Source organism: Eschrichtius robustus, chromosome 19 (assembly GCF_028021215.1).
Source record: "Eschrichtius robustus isolate mEscRob2 chromosome 19, mEscRob2.pri, whole genome shotgun sequence".
In the NCBI taxonomy this organism is placed as follows: domain Eukaryota; kingdom Metazoa; phylum Chordata; class Mammalia; order Artiodactyla; family Eschrichtiidae; genus Eschrichtius; species Eschrichtius robustus.
Window position 1 is genome coordinate 7,598,214 of NC_090842.1, and position 19,310 is coordinate 7,617,523.

Here is a 19,310-nt window from a genome sequence, read left to right on the forward strand (position 1 = left end):
CAGGTAAACGGGCGGTACACACCTACTAGGAGCAGTTCAGGCTCAGCCTGGCCTCTCAATATCCAAATGGCCACGCCCAAGCCACCACCCCCCAGAGCCCCGGTTTTCTCACCTGTGAGACGGGGAGACTGATGAGAAAGCTACCTCCTCTGCACCCCCTTCCTTTATATACCGGCCAGGGTGGCCATGGAAGGTCACACAGGTGAGGCAGATGAAGCCCTAACTTCATCCCAGAGCCGGCTGCCTGGAGAAGGCCGCCCTGGCCGGTGACTAGGACGGCAGGGACAATCCCAGCCACACCTGAGCTCAGCAGGGAGGCTGCCGAGCTGGAGAAACAGAACTCTCCAGGCTTTCCCTTGTCCAACCAATGCCTACTCATTTTTCCTCAAGTGGAATCTTACCAGGGTGGGGACGTGACGAACACGGAGGAAGTCCCTTGAGGACACAGGAGCAGCGTGGGACTCAGGAAAAAACGCGTGGATTCAGGTCAGCCTGACCTGGGTGTGACCTGCAGCTGTGCAACCTACAGCTGTGTGACCCCGAAGGCCAGGGGCTGTCCCCAGCCCTGTGACACGGGGACACTGCCCACCCGGGGGGTTGCTGCAAGGGTGAGATGCGATGCATAAGTGCCTGGCACACAGTAGGTGCTCAAGAAATGGTAGATTCCATTACTCCGCCCAGCTGGACAGTCACCTCAGATCTCCCTACAAAATCTTCAGGGATGCGGAAGGCCTCCAGGCTCAACAGCACACTTTTAAAGACAAATTTGAGAGTCATAAAAACACACCACCTCATGCCGCCCAGACTGCCAAATGCAGTGCAGGTAATGAAGCAAAACAAAGGGAAAGTCCAACTCTTTTCTCCGGCTTAAGAACACCCACATGCAAAAGTCAGTGGCAAAGCAATCACCCTAGCAAAACCCCAGGTCTAAATGTGAAATGGTTCCCTGGAACCCTCTCTCTCTCAAGTCACCGAAATCATGCTTCAGTCCAGGGCGTGGCTAAAGACGGTGCCCCGGGTAGGGGGCAGGGGGCGTCGCAAGAGTCGAAGGCAACGAGGGGACTCATTACTGGGGTCCTTCTATAAGTTACCAATCAAGGAAGACCCTGGCTTCCTCTTAGCTATGCTGGTCAGCCTGCTTGAGGTCTTGTGCGTCCAGGAGGAGAAAGCACATTAGAATTGTACGCATCCTGCACCTCACAGAAGAACTCAGTTCACTTCAGCTGGATCTGCCAGGCTACCTCCATCATACAGGCTCAGTAAAAACACCAACCTTTCACAGCGCAAAGGGTCCATACTTCTGAGTCCCAATTCCAAGCAACTGAATACAAAATCCACCATGGCCTACTTGGACATTCTCTGGACGGTCATGCTTACTAGAGTCTTTAATCCTTGACTACCAGGGGTTGGGGGTCATTCTGTCCCCCGCTTCACAGGTCAGAGAGGTGAGGTGGCCCAAGGTCACTGTGCGCCGGGCAGGCTGAGCGCTGGGCCACCATCTGCAGTGCCAGCGGAGTCGCCCTGTGCTTGACCACAGCGCGTCTGCAGTGATGCTCTCTGCCTTATCAGAGTGAAGAACTGTTCTAAACCTTAAAATAAACATTTTACGGGCAAGAAGTACCAACCTTGAAACTCCAGACTAGGGTAAAAGAAAAAATCTTTTACCATAACCAAGAAGACTAAACACAGCTTAACAAGCATAGAAAATGCTACGTGGACAAACCCACTTGCCCAGCCAAAGGAGCAGAACTCTGAATAAAAACCTTGACCTTTCATAATGAACCATTTTGCTTTTGTCATTTACATGTTTATTTCCGGGCTAAGTTCCATTCCATGCTAACTAGAGTGTCCCAGGCCCCCTGGACTGGTTATAACCTGAGGGGTCCATGAGTCAATCCCTAAAAATGCCTACACTATAGATGCTAAACTTTTTGAGCCTGTCATCTTAGCATTTTGCCTGCAGAAGGGTCCACAGCTTTCATCAAATTTCCAAAAGGAGTGTGTCCCTCTAAACGGTCTAAGACCCAGTCTCCTGTCACATCCATTTGGTCTCCCTGTCCCATTCGGCCCAGAAACAAGGATGGAAACGAGATGAGGAATGAAAGAAAAAACACATCACTTCCCAAAGCAAGTCATGTGATGCATAAATAGGCCAAATTTAAGCGGCTGTGTTGTTAAAAAATAACAATAACACCACAATTTCATAGGTGTCCAAGAAGCAAAGAGGAAGAAATGCTGCATTACTTGAATCTTTAAGGTACAGCCACTGAGGGCAGCGCCTTGTCTACAGGGCTCACCACCACACGCCAGGACCAGAGCATCCTGGGCGCACACTAGGCCCTCCACCAGTATCTGCTGGAGGCTGAATTAACATTCCATGTCATTTATTCCTCACAACCCTGGGATGTAGGGATTACAATTTCTAGTTTCACAGACCAGGCTCAAAGAAGCCATGTGACTTGCCTGAAGTTACAACCAGTAAGAAGCAGAACTGGGATTTAAACCCAGATCCACACACTGCTATGCAAAACCCAGGTCCTTCCCCCGCACCACACTTTGTTTAGATGGCGGACTTTTAACCCAAAGTCACCTCTCAACAGCAGGCTCCACAACCCCAGTGGCTCCCTTGAGGGTCATTTAACTTCTCTGGGCCTTGGCTTCCTAATGTATACAGTGGGAGACATGGTGCATGCCAACAACAGTTGATCAGTAGTGGCTGTCTCCAGGCTCAATGGGAAGGATCGATTACGCCTGGGTTGATTAGCAATGTCTACCAGGGGCTAGGCAATGAGCAATGGCTGCACGTGTGTCATACATTCGCCATCCCAGAACTAGATGACCTGCAGGTTCTCTTCCAAGTCTGGCCGCCTCTGATTTTAACTATAAAAATTTTAAAGGGGGGATATGGAAAAGGAAAGAACAGACTAACATTTTCCAACACCAGCCATAGCTAAATTCAGCAAGGCCAAAACTGGCTGCCCAGCCAGTCCTGCACGCTCCATGCACACAGCCCCGCCACATGAGAGGAAGTGGAAAACATCAGATCTGCTGCCTGCACACCCAATAAGACACCCTGTCCAAGCCAGAAGCAGCAAAACTGTGGGTTTGTCTGGCTTGGCCTGGGTTGTAAAACACCTCATCAGTAAGCATAGAAACCTCGCAGGGAGCGTCATTGGGGTTCATACCCTGGCCCGACCTCCTACCCGTCCTGAGCTCTAGGCAGATTACTTTACCTCACTAAGCCTCAGTTTTCTCATCCTGGACAATCCTCAGAGGACTGTCATAATGATGAAACACAACGGTGCATCAAAGTTCTTACCACGACAAGAAGCCCATAGTAAGTGGGCAAAGAGCCACGGCTACCATCATCACCATCATCACCATTTGTCTCTGAAGGGGGCATATTTTCAGAAAAAAAGTATAAGTGCAAAAGATTAATTTCTTTCTCCCCATGTTTAGCATTACAGCCCATTTGGTTACTACGAACTCTAAAAGGGAAGAGGCTCTGAAAACAACTCCATCCTCCTGAAGCTCCTGGTGTATCAGCCGGGGCCCTGGGAAGAAACAGATGGCAGACACAAAACGGTGTCATTTGAAGGAATTGTAACCAAAGGACAACATACCAAGGTGTGGGCAGAACACAGGGAAAACACAAGAGGTGGTTTTCTCCTAGGGTGACCAAATGTCCTGATTTGCTTGGGACTGAGGGGTTTCCCGGGACACAGGACATGAGTGTAAACACCTGGGACGGTCCCAGGAAAGCCAGGACTCGGTCACCTCATTCCTACGCTATGCGATCCTACCCCGAGGCCTGCAGGGACAAGGAAAGGGAGCAGTTACCGAAGCCCGGAATTGGGGGTGGGGGTGGGGGGGTGGGGGTGACAGGACAGGGGTCGTGGCCAAGGGACGTTGCCTGCCCACAGCAACCCTGAAGGAAGAAGCCAAGGGCCTCCATCTCCCTTCAGGGTCCCCACTTATGAGCCAAGCCCACCTGGAGGCCGTAGGGCACAGAAGCCCATGGATGAAGGCCACACAGCCAGGTCCTGGGCAGAGGGAAGGGTTGGACAAGAACAGACTGTTAATCCTGGGATGGCCAGGGGGCCAGACCCACCTCTCAGAAGGCTCCCTAGGGGGCCTGGTGGGGACTCAGAGCTCCCAATCTTCGTCCAGCAGGGAGAGGACCCTCCTCCTGCTTTGGGATGGGAACACTGGATGGAACAACCAGACTCAAGCTCCGTGAAGCCACCCATCAATGGGCTTAGTTCTCGGCAGGGGTCCAAGGAAGAAGCCTCCTCCCCCGGCAGCAGGGTCGCCGCCAACGGTGTGAGCGAGGCTAAGACGACACAGTGAGCTCCCTCAGAAGAAGAGGACCTTCCCGGGTTCTGTCTAAACGGGCACTCGGTCACCGCAGACCCAAGTGGGGGGACCAAAGGTGGAAAGCCGAGGGGGGGTGCGGTAGGGGTATGATATATACACAGGTGCACCTCATGGAAGGGCCGAGAGTGGGCTCCCTACTGGCAGGTTCGGACCGGATACCACCATTCAAGGCCCTGTGCGTGTGTCAGGGGCAATATCGTTGAGAAAATAAAAGCGACTTTCAATTCTGTTTTTAAATCATATTTTCCAAGATCAAAATCTTATTTCCCAAGCACTGCTGCTGAAAGCTGAGGTGAAAACCACCAATAATGTCTTAATCTTCCCAACTGCCGGTTTCTATCTTGCCCAAGTCGGGGACACGGTGACTGGGGTTGAGTCCAGGACTGTGGTCCATTGCAGGTCCCGGTGCCCAAGGTCACAAGCACACCCTGGAGGTTCTCCCAACAGCTCCGAGGTCGCCAGACAGGGCCGGGGTTTCCAGCAAAACGTGAGACCCTTTTCTGTCCCTGCGACGCCTGGGGCCTCTATACATCAAGCAACCGTATTCAGCCAGAAGCCTGTACTGACATAGGGTATTGCTGGATGAGACACCTGCCTTCGAGAAGTTCACGGTCGAGCAGAAGCGGGAACGCAGTGGGCAGAGCAGCAGCCAGGACTGAGCTGGTGGTCATAACGCAGGAGCATTGACTGAGCAGTGGCTCCGCGCCTGACACCACTAAGCACTTTCCATGTATGCACCCTCTCCTTTATTATTCGGATAACCCTGGGAGGTGGCCACGATTATCCCCAGCTTACAGATGAGAAAACTGAGAGCTGGATCACACCACTGCTTACATGGTTTAATATGAAGTGTCTGAATCCACAAACTCTGGCCAGAGCTCGAAACCACTTTGCCCTCCCCCCGCCCCCATTAGGGAAGGACTGACCTGGGAAGGCAGGGTCTTTAGTGCCTCTACCTCTACCTTGGGTTTCAAAGTGGGGGAAGAGTGTTTGCAGCCCCCCAATCCGCAGCACACACCCCTTCAAGCAAGGCCGCGGTGAATGCCGAGCAGGGCCTGCCCGACACGAGACTGCCCCGCCGGGCCGAGCAGGGGCTGAGATCCACCTGCACTCGGCTGTCCCGGCCCAGAGGCGCCCTGCTGACCACTGGGGCATTAGAAGAACCCCAGACCGCCGCCCTCTGCAACAGTCTCTGGCCTGAGACCCTCGCACCTTCACTGCACCTGCTGGCAGGACCCACACATACTCCAGAAGCTTCCTCTTTGTATCTTTCCTGGTGGTATGGTTCACTTAGCTCCAAAAAGCAGAGGGACCCAAAGCACAGCCTTGGGTGGGGCTTGGCTCAAGCAGAGGAAGGCCTTTATAGAAGAGCCACGTAGCCAGGTCGCCCACCACGGCCCACCTCCTTTCCTCGCTGCCCCCATCCCCCCAAAAACACTCAAACAGGATTCGAGAAGCAGGTTTCAAAGTCATTTTCCTCACACCAAAACTTCCTAATGCTAATTTCCTCTCTTTCTTCTTTTTCATTGGCATGAAGCAATTCCCCTTCCAACAACCCAGATCTCTGAAGTCCTGAGTCATCAAGACAGCAGGGGAGTCGACAGGAGGGATCAAAGGTGTGGGAAGCTCGCTAATGCCCGGGCCAGCAGGATTTCCTTCCAGGGTCCCTGCCGGCTCTCGGCCCGCGCCACGCAGACAGAGGGATCTGGGCTCCTGCAGCCCCACGCGGTTCTTGGTTCCCACCTCTGTGCCAGGTTCCAAAGAGGCAAGGTGACTGCAGACAGGAGCACAGGCTCCCAGCCCTCCCACGGGCCAGCCCGCAGCCGGGGCTGCTCATCAAACGGGACCTCTCAGGGTAGGTGGGACATCAGCCAAGTTGCCACAGGGGCTCTCAACTGGTGACGTGCCCCCCAGGGGACCCGTGGCAACACCTGCAGGCATCTGGGGCTGTGGCGAGCGGAGTACTGGCACCTACTGGGCCGAGGCCAGGGGCGCTGCTCAACATCCACAAAGCCCAGGACGGTCCCACCACCAAGTAAGATCTGGGGCCCAAGATCAATAGGGCCAAAGGGGACACGCTTTGAGATCATGCATGAAAATGGCTTAGCACTTATGAATAAGACCTCTCCCTACTCGCTGTGCACATGATCATGTGTGTCACACGTACCCATCCGGGAAGAAAGCAGAGATGGCTCTACCCCAAAGTGTTCATCTGGGTGATTTCTGGGTGGCGGGATTATGGGAGAATCTTTTCCTTCTTTGTTTTTTAAGATCATCATCATCCCCGCGTGATTATTTTTGTTTTATTTTACAAGTACAGAGGCGAATAGGTGGTAGAGAAGACAGACGGGCAAAGAGGCAATCGCCACCCAGCTGGGGAAGTGCCAGGTCGCAGGGAGCAAGCCCTCTCTCCAACTGGGGGTCAGGGAAGGCTCCGGGGGCCAGCAGCATTCCCCACGGCAGAGGGGAGAGGGGCCGAGCCAGAGCCCCGAGGGGTGGGGGGAGCCCAGCCACACTCTGAGATGGGCTCCAGACCCCATGCTCGCCTCCACCACGCCATCACAGCCGGCTCTCAGGGACAGGCCATCTCAGGCGAGGAAAAGAGGCTCTGAGAGGTTGAGTTCACGATCCCAACACCAAGCAGGGGCAGGTGAGAAGCAAACCTCCACCACGGCTCTCCCAGAGACGCGTCTGCAGGAAGACGGCCGAACCACCCAGGGTGAGACACTCGACTCTGTCCCCACCCTCCCGCCTTCTGCACGGCCCCCCTGCTCAGCAGAGAGCCAGCCCTGGCCACCCTGGGCCTTCCTGAGCCTCTGCTCCTGAGCCGGGCTCACAGCCACATGCAGTTATTCTCTGGAGCCAGATGGCCTGGGTGCAAATCCCAGCTCCACCACTACTAGCTGGGTGAGTAGTGACCTCATCTCTCTGGGCCCCAGTTTGATCATCTGTAAAACAGGAACCATGACAGCAATACCTCACAGGTGCATCGGGAGGTTTAAACAAGCTCACCTACGTACGACCCAGCAGTTTCACTCCTGGGTACGTATCCGGAAAAAAAGAAAACACTAATTCGAAAAGATACACGCACCCCAATGCTCACAGCAGCATTATTTACAATAGCCAAGATATGGAAGCAACCCAAGTGTCCATCAACAGACGAAAGGATAAAGAAGATGTGGTATACATATACAATGGAATACTACTCAGCCATAAAAAAAGAATGAAATTCTGGCATTTGCAGGAATGTGAATGGACATAAATCAGAGAAATATAAATACTGTAGATGTCACTTTAGTGTGGAATCTGAAAAATAACACGAATGTATACAGCAAAACAGAAATAGACTCACAGACACAGAAAACAAACTAGTGGTTACCAGTGGGGGGGGGTGGGGAGGGGCAAGACAGGAGTATGGGATTAAGAGATACAAACTACTGTGTATAAAATAGATAAGCAACAAGGACATATTGTACAGCACAGGGAATTATAGCCATTATTTTCTCATAACTTTTAAGGGAGTGTAAACTGTAAAAATACTGGATCACTATGCTGTATACCTGACACTAATATAATATTTTAAGTCAACTCTACTGCAATCAAAGAAAAGTGCTCATCTACGTGAAGGCTCGGAACAGTAGACGCTGTGTGAGCGCTAGCTGTAGTTCTCACTGCTTTGCTGGTGACTGCTCCTCACCGCCCAGGTCCCGGTGCTCGAAGCCAGCAAGGAGGCGCCGGGCTCTGTGCAGGAGGCCTCTGGCTCTGGAGCCAGGTCGTCTGGGTTGCAGTGATGTAACCTGAAACTCACAAGGCCTTAGTTTCCCCAAGTGTAAACAGGAGCCTGAGGGCTGGGTTAAATGCACAGATACACCCAAGGGGCTCGGTGGGGCTGGAGGAAATGATCGATCGCTACTGCCCCGCAGTCACCTCCACCCCGTCCTGGTCTATGTGACCCCGCAGGCTGACCCTGCTTGGACCCCCAAGCCCAGTAGCCACCAGACTGCTGGGACGGGTCAAGCTCTTTCACATTCCCACCGTCAAGGCAAGCGTCGGCCACAAGGTCGTGGAACGCGACCCAACGGGAGCAACAGGCAGACGTCAGAGTCACTGTTCCTCTTTCCAGCGGGGCAGCCCTGCTCCCACTGCCCCATAGCCCCCAGGCCCGAGAGCCCACTAAGGGCACCAGCAGGGCGCCACAGCTGCCCTGCCTCGGCCCGACGGTGCCACCTTCCCAAGCCCCACGGCTGGGCGGGGCCTTCCCACCTGGCCTCCAGGAAGGAAGCTTCCAGAAGGGGAGCCCTGGGAGCCAAAGCTCAGAGCGGAGGTCTCAGGCCCGGGATCCGGAAAGCACCAGAGGCCTCTGGTGGCAGTGGCCTCACGGGCCCGGCAGTGGGCCAGGAACCGCGGGCCTGTGTCCACCCCGAGGCCAGCTCTGCAGGGCAACTCGAGGGCCCACTGCACGCACTGTCCTTCACTGGAGGTGAAAGAGACACGCAGGGTTCCAGGGACGCAGAGGGTGGAGGTCTGGACGTGGCTCTTCCCTCTCCCCTTCCAACAGGAGGGACCACCCAACTGAACCTGTGCGGCAGCTCATTCATTCCTTTCTTCACTCATTCATCCACTCATCTGGCCAAAGAGTGTCCACTGAGAGACACAGCCTCAGGGTCCCCGTCTGTAAAATGGAGGGAGTGACAGCAACTTGCTGGGCTGTTATGGAGGTCACCAATGTGACCGCCCAGCCCAGCTCCTAGCAAACAAACTCTCGTGAGTGGCCACAAGACCACTGCTGCAGTGGTCACTACAGTGACTAACGCCTGGCCTGGTGACTCACATCCCTGCACTCCTGAAGCTTCCATTCAGGGGCATCCCGGGCTCCCAGCTGGCGGCCCGCTCCCCGTCCCTCTGCGTCACGATCAGGGCCCTCCTGGCTCGCACGTGAATCCCACACTGACCTCGAGGGCCCCTCTGGGAAATGACCCTGCCTCCATCTTCCTCCCTACCTGCTCTCACGGTGCCAACCACTGCTGCGGCCCCTCTGCCCATTCCCACCCCTGGCCCCCAGCCCCTTCTCTGCCAGCCCGCAACCCTACCTCTGTCCGTCCAGATGCGTCTCTCCTACGAAGTCCTTCCTGAAACCACCTGGCCCCTCCAAACAGCAGGACAAGGCACAAATCTCTCTGCGGATGTGTGCTCCTGTGGTGCATCCTAATTTGAAGTGTCCCCCAATTTAACTGTGAGCCTTTGGGGAACAAAGGGTCATCTGACTTTGTAAGCGTAGCACCAGGAAACACTCACCTTGCCAGCCCAGTGCCTGGAGATACTCACTCCACAAGTGCAGTACCTGGGAAACTCCCTTTGCACACACAGCATCTGGTACTCAATTCACAAACTTGGTACCTGGCGCTTACCCTTTACAAATACTTGGCATTCACTTTCCAACACCAGTTCCCTGAACTCACTTGACAAATTCACAAAGGGATGTCTGCCAAACATCGGCAAACGCTAAACTGATAAGCCCACTGATTCCCCACTAAGATGTTGCTGCAAGAGGCTGAAATCATTTTATGTATATCCAACAGATGCACATATATTCACGGACACACACACTCAGGCGTGGCGGCAGACCTGCCTTTGCCTCTCAACTAACTCCACTTCTTCCCAGTTCTCCTTGTCTGAGTCTCTGTTGCAGCGTCTATAAAATGGGAAGAGTAATAGCTGTCCCGCAGGATTGTTTGGAAAATTAAAAGAGCACAGTGCCTGGCACTCAGCAGGGAGACAATAAGCGTCGCTGTATAAGTGTCACTGTAATCACGAGTGCATTGCTCCATCCCTTGCAACAGGTTCACTAAGATGTTTTATTCCCCACCAGAGAGCAGACTGCAAACTTTCCTGACCTGCCACCAAGCTCAAACCCAGGAGCCAGAAGAGACCACGCCATCTGAATTTCCTTTCCAGGGAAGCAGCTCTGCTGCTGGTACCCTGGAGACCTCCAGACCACTGCAGGGTCCCAACGGTCCTGGGGTGGGTGTCGCCATCATTCCGTGGTCTCCTGTCTCCTGGACACGGCTAACCCCCTCCCTAGCCTCCCCCGCACTCGGGGTAGCCGTGTGATCGAGCTGTGGCCGATGGAGTGGCCAGACCCACAGACCGAACCTTCACCTGGTTCTCTCCTTCTCCCCAGCCCCGACTCCACGAGGCCCTGAAGGGCAGAAACCCCCACTGGACCGGGACACGAGGCAGATGTAAACCGTGCTGCGTGAAGCCCCCCAGGTTTGGGGGCTGGCTGTCACAGCAGTCAGCCCACCCTGACTGTGGCCCGGCCGCATCCACGGGGACGGCTCCACCACCAGCTGAGCCTCAGGCAAGCACGCGTGGCGATTCAGATTCACCTGGGCTAGACAGTGAGCCAACGAGGAGGCAGTCTGGGCTTTCCCAGGCTGCGTGCGCCTATCTGCAGCTTCTCTGGGCTTCGAAGAGCTTGGGACTGGCCCAGGACACCAGGACACGTTCCAGTGCCATCTCCTCTCTCCTGATGACCCCAGCCCCAGGGAAGCCTCCGCTGCCCCGCCCCGCGGAGTCCGGCCCACCCACCCGGGGACTGGAGAATCCAGCTCTTCTGCTTCCCTCCAAAGTGAGTTCACTCAGCCTAATCTGTTTATACACTCTCCCGATCTGATACCAGCTTGAAAGCAGGAGAACCCATGACAAAGGAAGGCAGTGAAGGTGCTAGGGGTGCGGGGAGTCCTGGGTGTGAATCCCAGCCCGGCTGCTGAGTCACGTGGAAGGGTCGTGGGGCAACACGCCTGCGCTCAGCGCTTCCCCCCCTCAGCGCTTCCCCCCCTCAGCGCTTCCCCGTAGGAAAAAAGCCTGAGGCGAATTCAATGATTAGGGTGTGCTAGGTCCTAGAACCTTTGTAACGCAGTACGGACAAAGGGAACTGGTTTTGGTAATGTAAGAGTCTCTTAAAGCACTGCTATTCTTCGCTATGAGAGGGAGCGGGTTAAATAAAACACACACACCCCAGAAGCGCTAGAATCGAAGGAAGCTCCATGGGGCAGGGAGCTGCCTATATGCCCAGCACCTAGCACATTCTGGGTGCTCATAAATATTTTTTAATAGATGATAACAGCTCCTGGAAGGCAGGGGTGATGACAACTGTAGAGCATTTACTAACATCCGGGCCCTTCACTGGGTGATCTCTAAGTTCGGTCTAGCCTCAGGGCCTTTGCACTTGCCATCCTCTCTGCCAAGAATGCTCCCCCACTAGATACCATCTCCTTCCCTGAACACCATGTGCAGAGTAGCAAGGCTCCTGGTCCCCAAGCCCCGCACACCCCACCCACCGCTGCTTTGTTTTCTCCGGGGCCAGACAGATTTTATAATTACTTGCTCAGCGGTTCATTGTCACCTACCCCAGTCCAGGAGGGCAGGGACTGGTTTTCCTCAAACTGCCTACAAACAGTGATATTTATCTGTTGAATGAACTGCCGTGCCTTACTCCACCTAATCCTGACATCATGCTAAAAGGAAGTCCCCAGAATGTGAATTTCACAGATAAGGAGGGAGGTTAGGTGACCTGCCCAAGGTCACCCACCAGCTAGGACGCTGCAAGGGCAGGATTCAAGCTTGCCTGTCTGACCCCTCTGCTGTGACTGGCTGTTCTCCCCCATCCACCTTCCTGACACCCCAGACACCGGTATGTGGCAGGTGTAAAGAAATGGCTACTGGACATTCAGCTTCAGCACAACAATCAATTTCGGCACCAAAACTATGTTCTCTGTGGTCCCCTCCCCCAACAGACGTGAACACCCCCCCCCCCCAAACACACACACACATGCCTCATCACCCTCTGCTGGTATCAGCCAAGCTTCCTTTCAACCTCACACGGCCTCCCTCGGTGGCCCGCTGAAGGCACTGGGTGCCTTGTCACCAGAGCCAGGAGCAGGGAAGAGACACTGTCACTTCCTCCTTTTCTCTAGCATGGGGCCAGGCGGCCTGGCTTCCATCCTGGTGAGGCAGGAAGCCTGGGGACAAAAACGATGCCCTCAGGTGGAGCAGGAAACAGCCCTCCTGGCCATGCAGACCCTTGTCCTTGGGGCAGAGGTCAGCGGGACTGCCCGGAGCCCCCGACCAGTTCCTGGTGGGGCTGGGGGGCCAGGCCCTCAGGAGGCTCCCTAGCCAGTGACAGCAAGCCAGACCCCAGCATGACTCCAGACCGCAGTGACCCCAGGCAGCACTGCCCTTCCCCCCTCTGAGGGAGGGTCAGCTCACCCTTGCAAAGCACTGTGGGACTAAATATTTTAACACTCACCAGAGAAGTAGGCAAAAAACATTCAGATTATCAAAACAGAAACAACTCCACTCAGTCAAAGTGGAAAGTGTCTTGTTGGAAACTGCAAAAGCCTGGGGCTAACCTAAATGTCCAGTGACAGGGGATGGTCTACCTACATTATTACGGTGCCCCTCTATGACGGAACACCATGCAGCAGGGAAGAGCAGCTGTGCAGGCAGAGATCTAGAATGACTGCCAAAACACACCGTCCAATGAACAATAACGGCACAGAACTGTGTGTAAATGCCCAGAATGCTCAGCAAGGATGCAGGGCTGGCCTGCGAGGAGGAGAACTAGGGGCCATGGGCCCGTGGAATAAGAGAGAAGCTTCATTTTCCCTTCTATGCCTGTTGTACCATCTGAATTTATTTGATGTGCACGTTACTATTTCAATTTTCAAAAAAAAAAGAGTTCTGTATTTTTTTTAAAGAAACTAGACTGTGCCCCCTGAGAAATTTTTCTTAAACTGCTTTCAACAATTTCATTGCTTTCATACATACCAGATCCACTAAATACCCCTAACTTTCCCAAATGCACCGCTCATCTCAGGAGACTTTCCTCTAGAGACTGCCCGTTTTTAAATAGCAATAATCCCTTGCATTTGGGCAGAATTTCTTGAAGCACTCTCAGGGTAATTAGGAAAACACAAAGTGGAATACAGGCCCCTTGTCATACGCCTACTGTGTGCTGGCCGTCCTGCTAGGTGCTAATCTGAGTGATCCCCAATCCTTTCAGCAACCCTGTAAATGAGGTAGGATTATCCCACCCTCCAGGAGGAAAAGCAAGCCCCGGCAAGGGAAAGCAACGTTCCAAAAGTCACACAGCCAGGAAGCTGTAACCTCAGAATCCAGAGCCGGTGCAAGTGGCAGCAAACCCTGTTGTGTTGCCCCACGGTGGAGACGCCCTGAACCATTAGGCTGCCTTGCTTAATCTCACTTAATCCTTTAATCAAAGGCGCAACTTGACCATCTCGGATGTTCATTCCACCAAAACACCAAGGGGATACCATCCATGTGGGCCAAGCTGAGGCCGGCAGCGAGGCACCCTCAGAGAGCTTCGGTTTTTTTAGGATGACACGGCCACCAGGCTCCCCCTAAGCCTCACCGGACGTGGGGCCCCAGAAATGCCCTCTCCCACTGCCAGGTGAGTCAGCGGGCTCCCCGGTTGGCACAGAGGAGCGGGCAACACTATACACAGCCACCTGTGGGCCACGGAGCCCAAGCCAGCTCGGCAGCAAAGCCCAGCCATGAGCAGCGAGCGAGACACCTTCAACCTGGACTGGTACAACTTTGCCAGCGGCTAGGAAAGGCATCTCGGATTGCGCCAGGAGAATGGCAGCATCAAAACTACTCCCTCCTTAAAATGCACTTATTTATTACAGCCTGGGGAAGGCAGACCACGTGTGCTGTTTACAGAGAATTCAGATTTTTTCCTCCGCTTCTGTCTCAGCCCCTCCCCTCCACCACCTCCAATCAGACAAGTAACCTGGGAAACAAATTTGATATACTCCAAAATCTTATGACAAATGGCACTGAAAGAAAAAAAAAAATTCTTTGTGTTTATTTATGCCACAAAAAAACATCGCATAAATCAAAGGCGGGGAGGACGGGCACAAGGAGGAGGTGTAAGTGACAAAGCGGAGAAATGAACACGCGTGTACGTGTGCACACAGGCGAGCTCCCACGGGACTTCTGACTACTCGGGAGGACACAGATTTTCATTCCCATGGGGAAACCACCATCGGGATGAATGCAGTACTCTGACACCCAGTAGGTGCTTCGTAAGCATAAGTCCAATTTCAGAAGGTTGCCCCCCCGCCAAGAAAACACCAGACTGAAGAAACCGACGAGAACTGAGGTGACTCCTCTTTTCCTTTCCACAACAGAAAGCCCAGAGACATTTCAACTGAAGCAGCAGAGTGGTGAAAATTTAAAAAACAAGTCACTGATGAATCGAGGCTTGAGAATAAAGAAGGCTACTGTGCCTGTGCTCTGACCCCTGTTTGATCAGACTGGACCCTCCCCATTCTGAGATGCCACGTGCTACATGTTGAAAAAAAATAAGGTAAAATAAAAGGTAAGCAGCTGATTCGTACTTCTTTGGTGCAGAGGAGACAAAGCACACGGACAAAGCCCTCTTCCAGAGGACAAACATGCCTAGCAGGTGATCAAATTCAGCCCAGACACGAGAACGGCAAAATGGATTCTGGACCCAAGGACCCGAACCTTCTTGGCTACAGCCGACACCATGGTTGGCAACCACAAAAAGCCCAGGGAGGCCGGGGACTGGGAAGTCTGGACGCCAAAGGGGAATGAGGAACGGCGGCATCCAGGCCACAGCCTGGGCAGATGCGCCCTTCCTCTGGCTAGGTGCGGCCGTGTGCACCCCAGGGAGGGGCGGACGCCTCCCAGTCCCCCCTCACAGCAGCCGGGTCACTGGCGCCTTTGTGTTTCCTCCTTTGTTTATGAGGCTTCTGGATCCAAAGTCTCCAGCACAGAGTGCATCAGGCCCGGCGCTGTCACCGGCCATGTCAGGCACTGTTGACTCTGCAAGGATTTAATCAGTAACCGGCCCAGCAGATAGGCACAGGGGCAAGCTCCAACCTGACCCCAGAGAAGGCAAAGTTTACAGCCAGGCCAGGGGGTGAGGCCGCTGGCCCCCTGGGGCCCCAGGCTGAGCCCATCTCCCCGGCAGGGAATGGAGAGAGGTCCGTCCACCTGGGGGTGTACCCAGCTGGAGCCGCCTGCCAGGTGGGACTGAGAGCCCCCGGATGCCTCCACCCAGGCCTGATGCAGCTGTGGTCCTGGAAGCCTGGTCTGTAGCTCTGACTGACTGGATCAGTGCAGACAGACCCTGAAGACGGTCTGGGCAAAGAGTGTATTTGGTTTGTTTATGGGTTTGAATCCAGATCAATCACTCTGAGTCTTGTGCCTGAAGCCCACACAATTAACCAGATAATTTCCAGATGGTTCTGAGGCGGGCTGTGTAGAGGGCTTAACAAAAGGATGATGTACACTTTATGGAAGGCTACGACCAATACAAAACACCTGATACACCCGGCAGCTCGAGGCTGGGCCACATGGGGCTTTCCGTTGTAGTGAACTGCACTCAAATTCACCTTTGTTTCGTTTGGGCTCACATTTCTCAGTTGAGTGCTTGGGCCGCACTATAAGATGCAGACAGATTACATAACGCCCGGGTCTCAGGGAAACCCCTCAGGGGCCTGCTTTGCTTCCGGGGGGGGGGGGGGGGGCCCTGGACACACCAACAACCAGGTGTCTCAGGACGGGACAAGGTCCCCAGTGGTGGTGCCATGCACACCCCTGCCCTGGAGGCCACGGCCTCAGCAGCCCCCCTCCACGCTCACAGGCCCTAGCAGGGAGGGCCGTGCACCCCACCGGAGCCCACCAAGGCCACATGTAAGGACACTCCCTGCCCTGCCCGCGGGGCTCGCCGACGACAGGCGGAGAAAGGGGACAGCCCATTGGACACTCGCGCGTAGTTCCTCCCTCCTCGCTTCCCAACGCCACAGCAAGGCTCTGCTGAGACAAATCTTGGGCCACGGATGGCCCTCGGCCCCCAGTCCGGAAAATCACGGCTCCTCTCCAGAGAGGCCCAAGCAGACGAAGGTGCCACCCACCACGGCTGGGGAAGGTGGTGCCGGGGCCCCTGGCTGCTTGAGAAGCCAGCGCAGGGCTTCAGGCTCCCTTCCTCCCCACTCTCTCTCTCAAACAGACACTTCTTGAGCAATAAGAGGTAAACTGGGGGAGGGGGAGGGGCACCTTGAGCCTCCGAAGCTGGCTTCCCCCAGCCGTGGGCAGCGCAGCACAGCTCCTGGCTTCTCCCGGGGGAGCACGGGAGCGCGGCCTGTCCTTCCCACGGGGGGTCACTGTGCCTCCCAGCCACCTTCTCCTCCCCAACTCCCCTCCACTTTAAGGGGTGACAGAAAGAAAAATAAAGCTCCCCCAGCCCCGGCCAGGGGGAAATTCTGAAGCCAGATTTGGAGGCTGCTGGTCCCAGACAGGGAACTACTGAGGACACCAGTTCCTCCCTGAATCTGAAACACTGCGCGCTGGCGAATTTTCTGAGGCTCTCCCTCCATCAAATGAAAAGCCAAATGCCGAGGCCTGTGGCTCGGGACAGGTTTGAGAACGTGCATGAGCCTGAGACTGAGACTGGACCGCTTCTCTGCAACCAGGGATCCTCCCCGAGAAAGCAGCCTTTGCAGATTGCACCAATGTGCCCACAGGAAAGAAAAAATAGGTGTTCTGAGCACGTCGGACCCAAAATTCAGAATAAAAGTCCTCGTGTGCTTCAGTGCCCTGGGGGGAGCGGGGGCGGGGGGGGGGAGCTGTGTCAAGGAGTATGGTTTCTTCTGCTAACTTTTCCCCCTCCCCATTCCTTGGAGCATGTGTCACGACCTGTGACACACTGCCAAGGGAACATGGATGCCGGGGAAATGTCTGCACATGCTACACGTTTGTGACATGCTATGTAAGCGACACCCTGTTTCCCGGCTGGGTTTTCTTGGCACAGGTGTGGGCAGGCGTTAGATTCAGCGCCCCCACCCCGACCACCGTGCTTAGTAAACCGGGTCACGGTTGCGCCAGAGGGGAGCGTGCATTCTAGGGAAGACCTGCCACCTCTCCATAGAGGACGGGACCCCCTCACAGCAAGGCTCAGGCCCAAGCAGAGCTGGTGCTTTAAACTGTCCTCGTTTCAAAACACAAAGCATCCTGTTCCGGCTCCTGCCCGCCACCCTCCCCCGCTGAGACCCCACCACAGCCCTCTCTCTCCACCTTGCAGATTTGATTTCAGAAGCAGATCGATGACTTCTCTCCCTCTCATGAGGGTGACCCAGTCCCAGCCATGTATTTTAAAACAGTAACAATAACATAATAAAACCTCCAGCAACAAAACACACGTATACAATACTGCATAGACAATGCAAGACCAGAAGCCCACAGGCCAGCTTCCGCACTAGAACTTGACCGCCCCCCGTGGGGAGGAGATAGCCCAGGACCCCTGCCCCCTCTCCCTCCCCCTCCCCCTCCACTTCCATCCTCCCAGTGTGCCAGTGAAATTTTTTCAGAAAGGGAAGCACCCACTTTTGCCTGCCAGCCCGGGCAGGAAAAAGACGGGTAGAGAGCAAAGAAAGGAACTGGCTTCTGGAAATTCTTTGGGTTTTGGGGTTTTGAGGTTGTTGGGTTTCTTTTTTTTTTTTTCTGGTTGTTTTGTTTTCCCATCCGCCGCAAATCCAGATGCGCTTTCCGAAAGGGAACCCCACCACCATCAGGGCCCAGCCTCGGGGGTCTATCCCAAGGTCCCATCCATAATTAACACAAGCGCTGGGCCTGGAGGTACCCAAATGCTCAGTCCGGGGTGGGCCAGATCCTCTCCATAATTCTAAGGGTCTCCCCGAGCCCACCGGCAGGGCAGAGCTTCGGATTCCACAATCCAGTCCGAAGCCCAGGCCAGGAGGGGGGCGCCCGGTTCTTCCCGCCCCCCGGCGCCCTGCAGGCCCCGGGCTCCAGGTGCAGCGGCAGGCAGGGGGGCAGCCGGTGGGAGGGGGCGCCTCCCGGGCCCCGAGGGAAGGCGCGGGGGTGCAGGCGCGCCGCCGCGCAGAGCGACTCACCGTGGCGGACGCCAGGCTGTTGTCGGCCAGCGTTAGGTGGTGCGGCTCCCAGCGCCTCAGGAATTTCGAGGTGAGGATCTTGCTGAGAAAGGTCCGCGGGTGCCGGATGACACAGACCTGGATGTCGCCCTCCTGCAGCAGTTTGTACCTCATCCCGTTGCACAGCAGAAGGGCCCGGCGGCAGGGCACGGCGCCCATCTTCGTGCCCTCGGGGGCCGGCACGTCACCCCCCAGCAGCGGCTTGGTCTCCTCGATCTGCCGGGGATCGCCGCCGCCCGAGGTGCTGGTCAGATCCATGGCCGGCCGGGCCGGGGAGGGGGCCGGGGGCGGGGAGAGGGGCTGTCCCGGCTGCCCGGGCGGCGGGGCCCCCGGTCGGCGTCCCGCACCCCCCCACCCCCCAGGAAGGTGGGGGGGTGTGGGGCTGGGGGCGCCCGCAGGGGAGGGGCCCGGGCGGGCGGGCGGGCGGCCGGCGCTCGGTCCTTCCTGCGGGGCTCCGGCTTCCTCCTAGCTCGTCGGATGCATGCTCGCGGCGGCCGGACCGGCTCGGCGGAGGGGCGGGCGGGCGGGGACGCGGGGCAGCGCCGGCGGGGGGGCCGGGGGCCCGGCGGCGGCGGCGGCGAGCGGGGGCCGCGCGGGCGGGCGTGTCTCGGCCCCGCCGCCCGCTCGTGTGTACAGTACGTGTGTCTGGGCGGCCGTCCGCGGGCGAGTGTGCGGCGGGGGCCGCGGGGGCCGGCTCAGTTGAGAGATTGCAGAAGCCGCTCGGCGCCCGCGCGATTGGTCCCCGCGGGGTCATGTGCCCGCCCCTCTGACGTCAATGGCGGCAACGGCGGCTGCCGCCGCGGCTTCGGCCTCTCGCAGGCGGAGTCCGCCGCCGGGCGGCGACGCGAGGGGCCGAGGCGCGGCTCGACGGGAGGGGGCGGCCCCCGGGGAGGGGGCTGGGGCGGGCGAGCCCTGGCAGGCCCGGGC

General features: G+C 56.0%; 1 protein-coding gene across 1 annotated transcript in view; it reads right to left on the reverse strand.

Moving 5' to 3' along the window:
• The window catches only part of CMIP (c-Maf inducing protein), a 234,870-nt gene extending 216,083 nt beyond the window's left edge, over positions 1 to 18,787 (reverse strand). The window contains exon 1 of the mRNA XM_068527631.1: positions 18,345 to 18,787. Coding sequence (XP_068383732.1) covers positions 18,345 to 18,641 — 297 coding nt within the window. The 5' untranslated portion in view covers positions 18,642 to 18,787. The remainder of the gene's footprint in view (positions 1 to 18,344) is intronic.
• Positions 18,788 to 19,310: the final 523 nt, after the last annotated feature.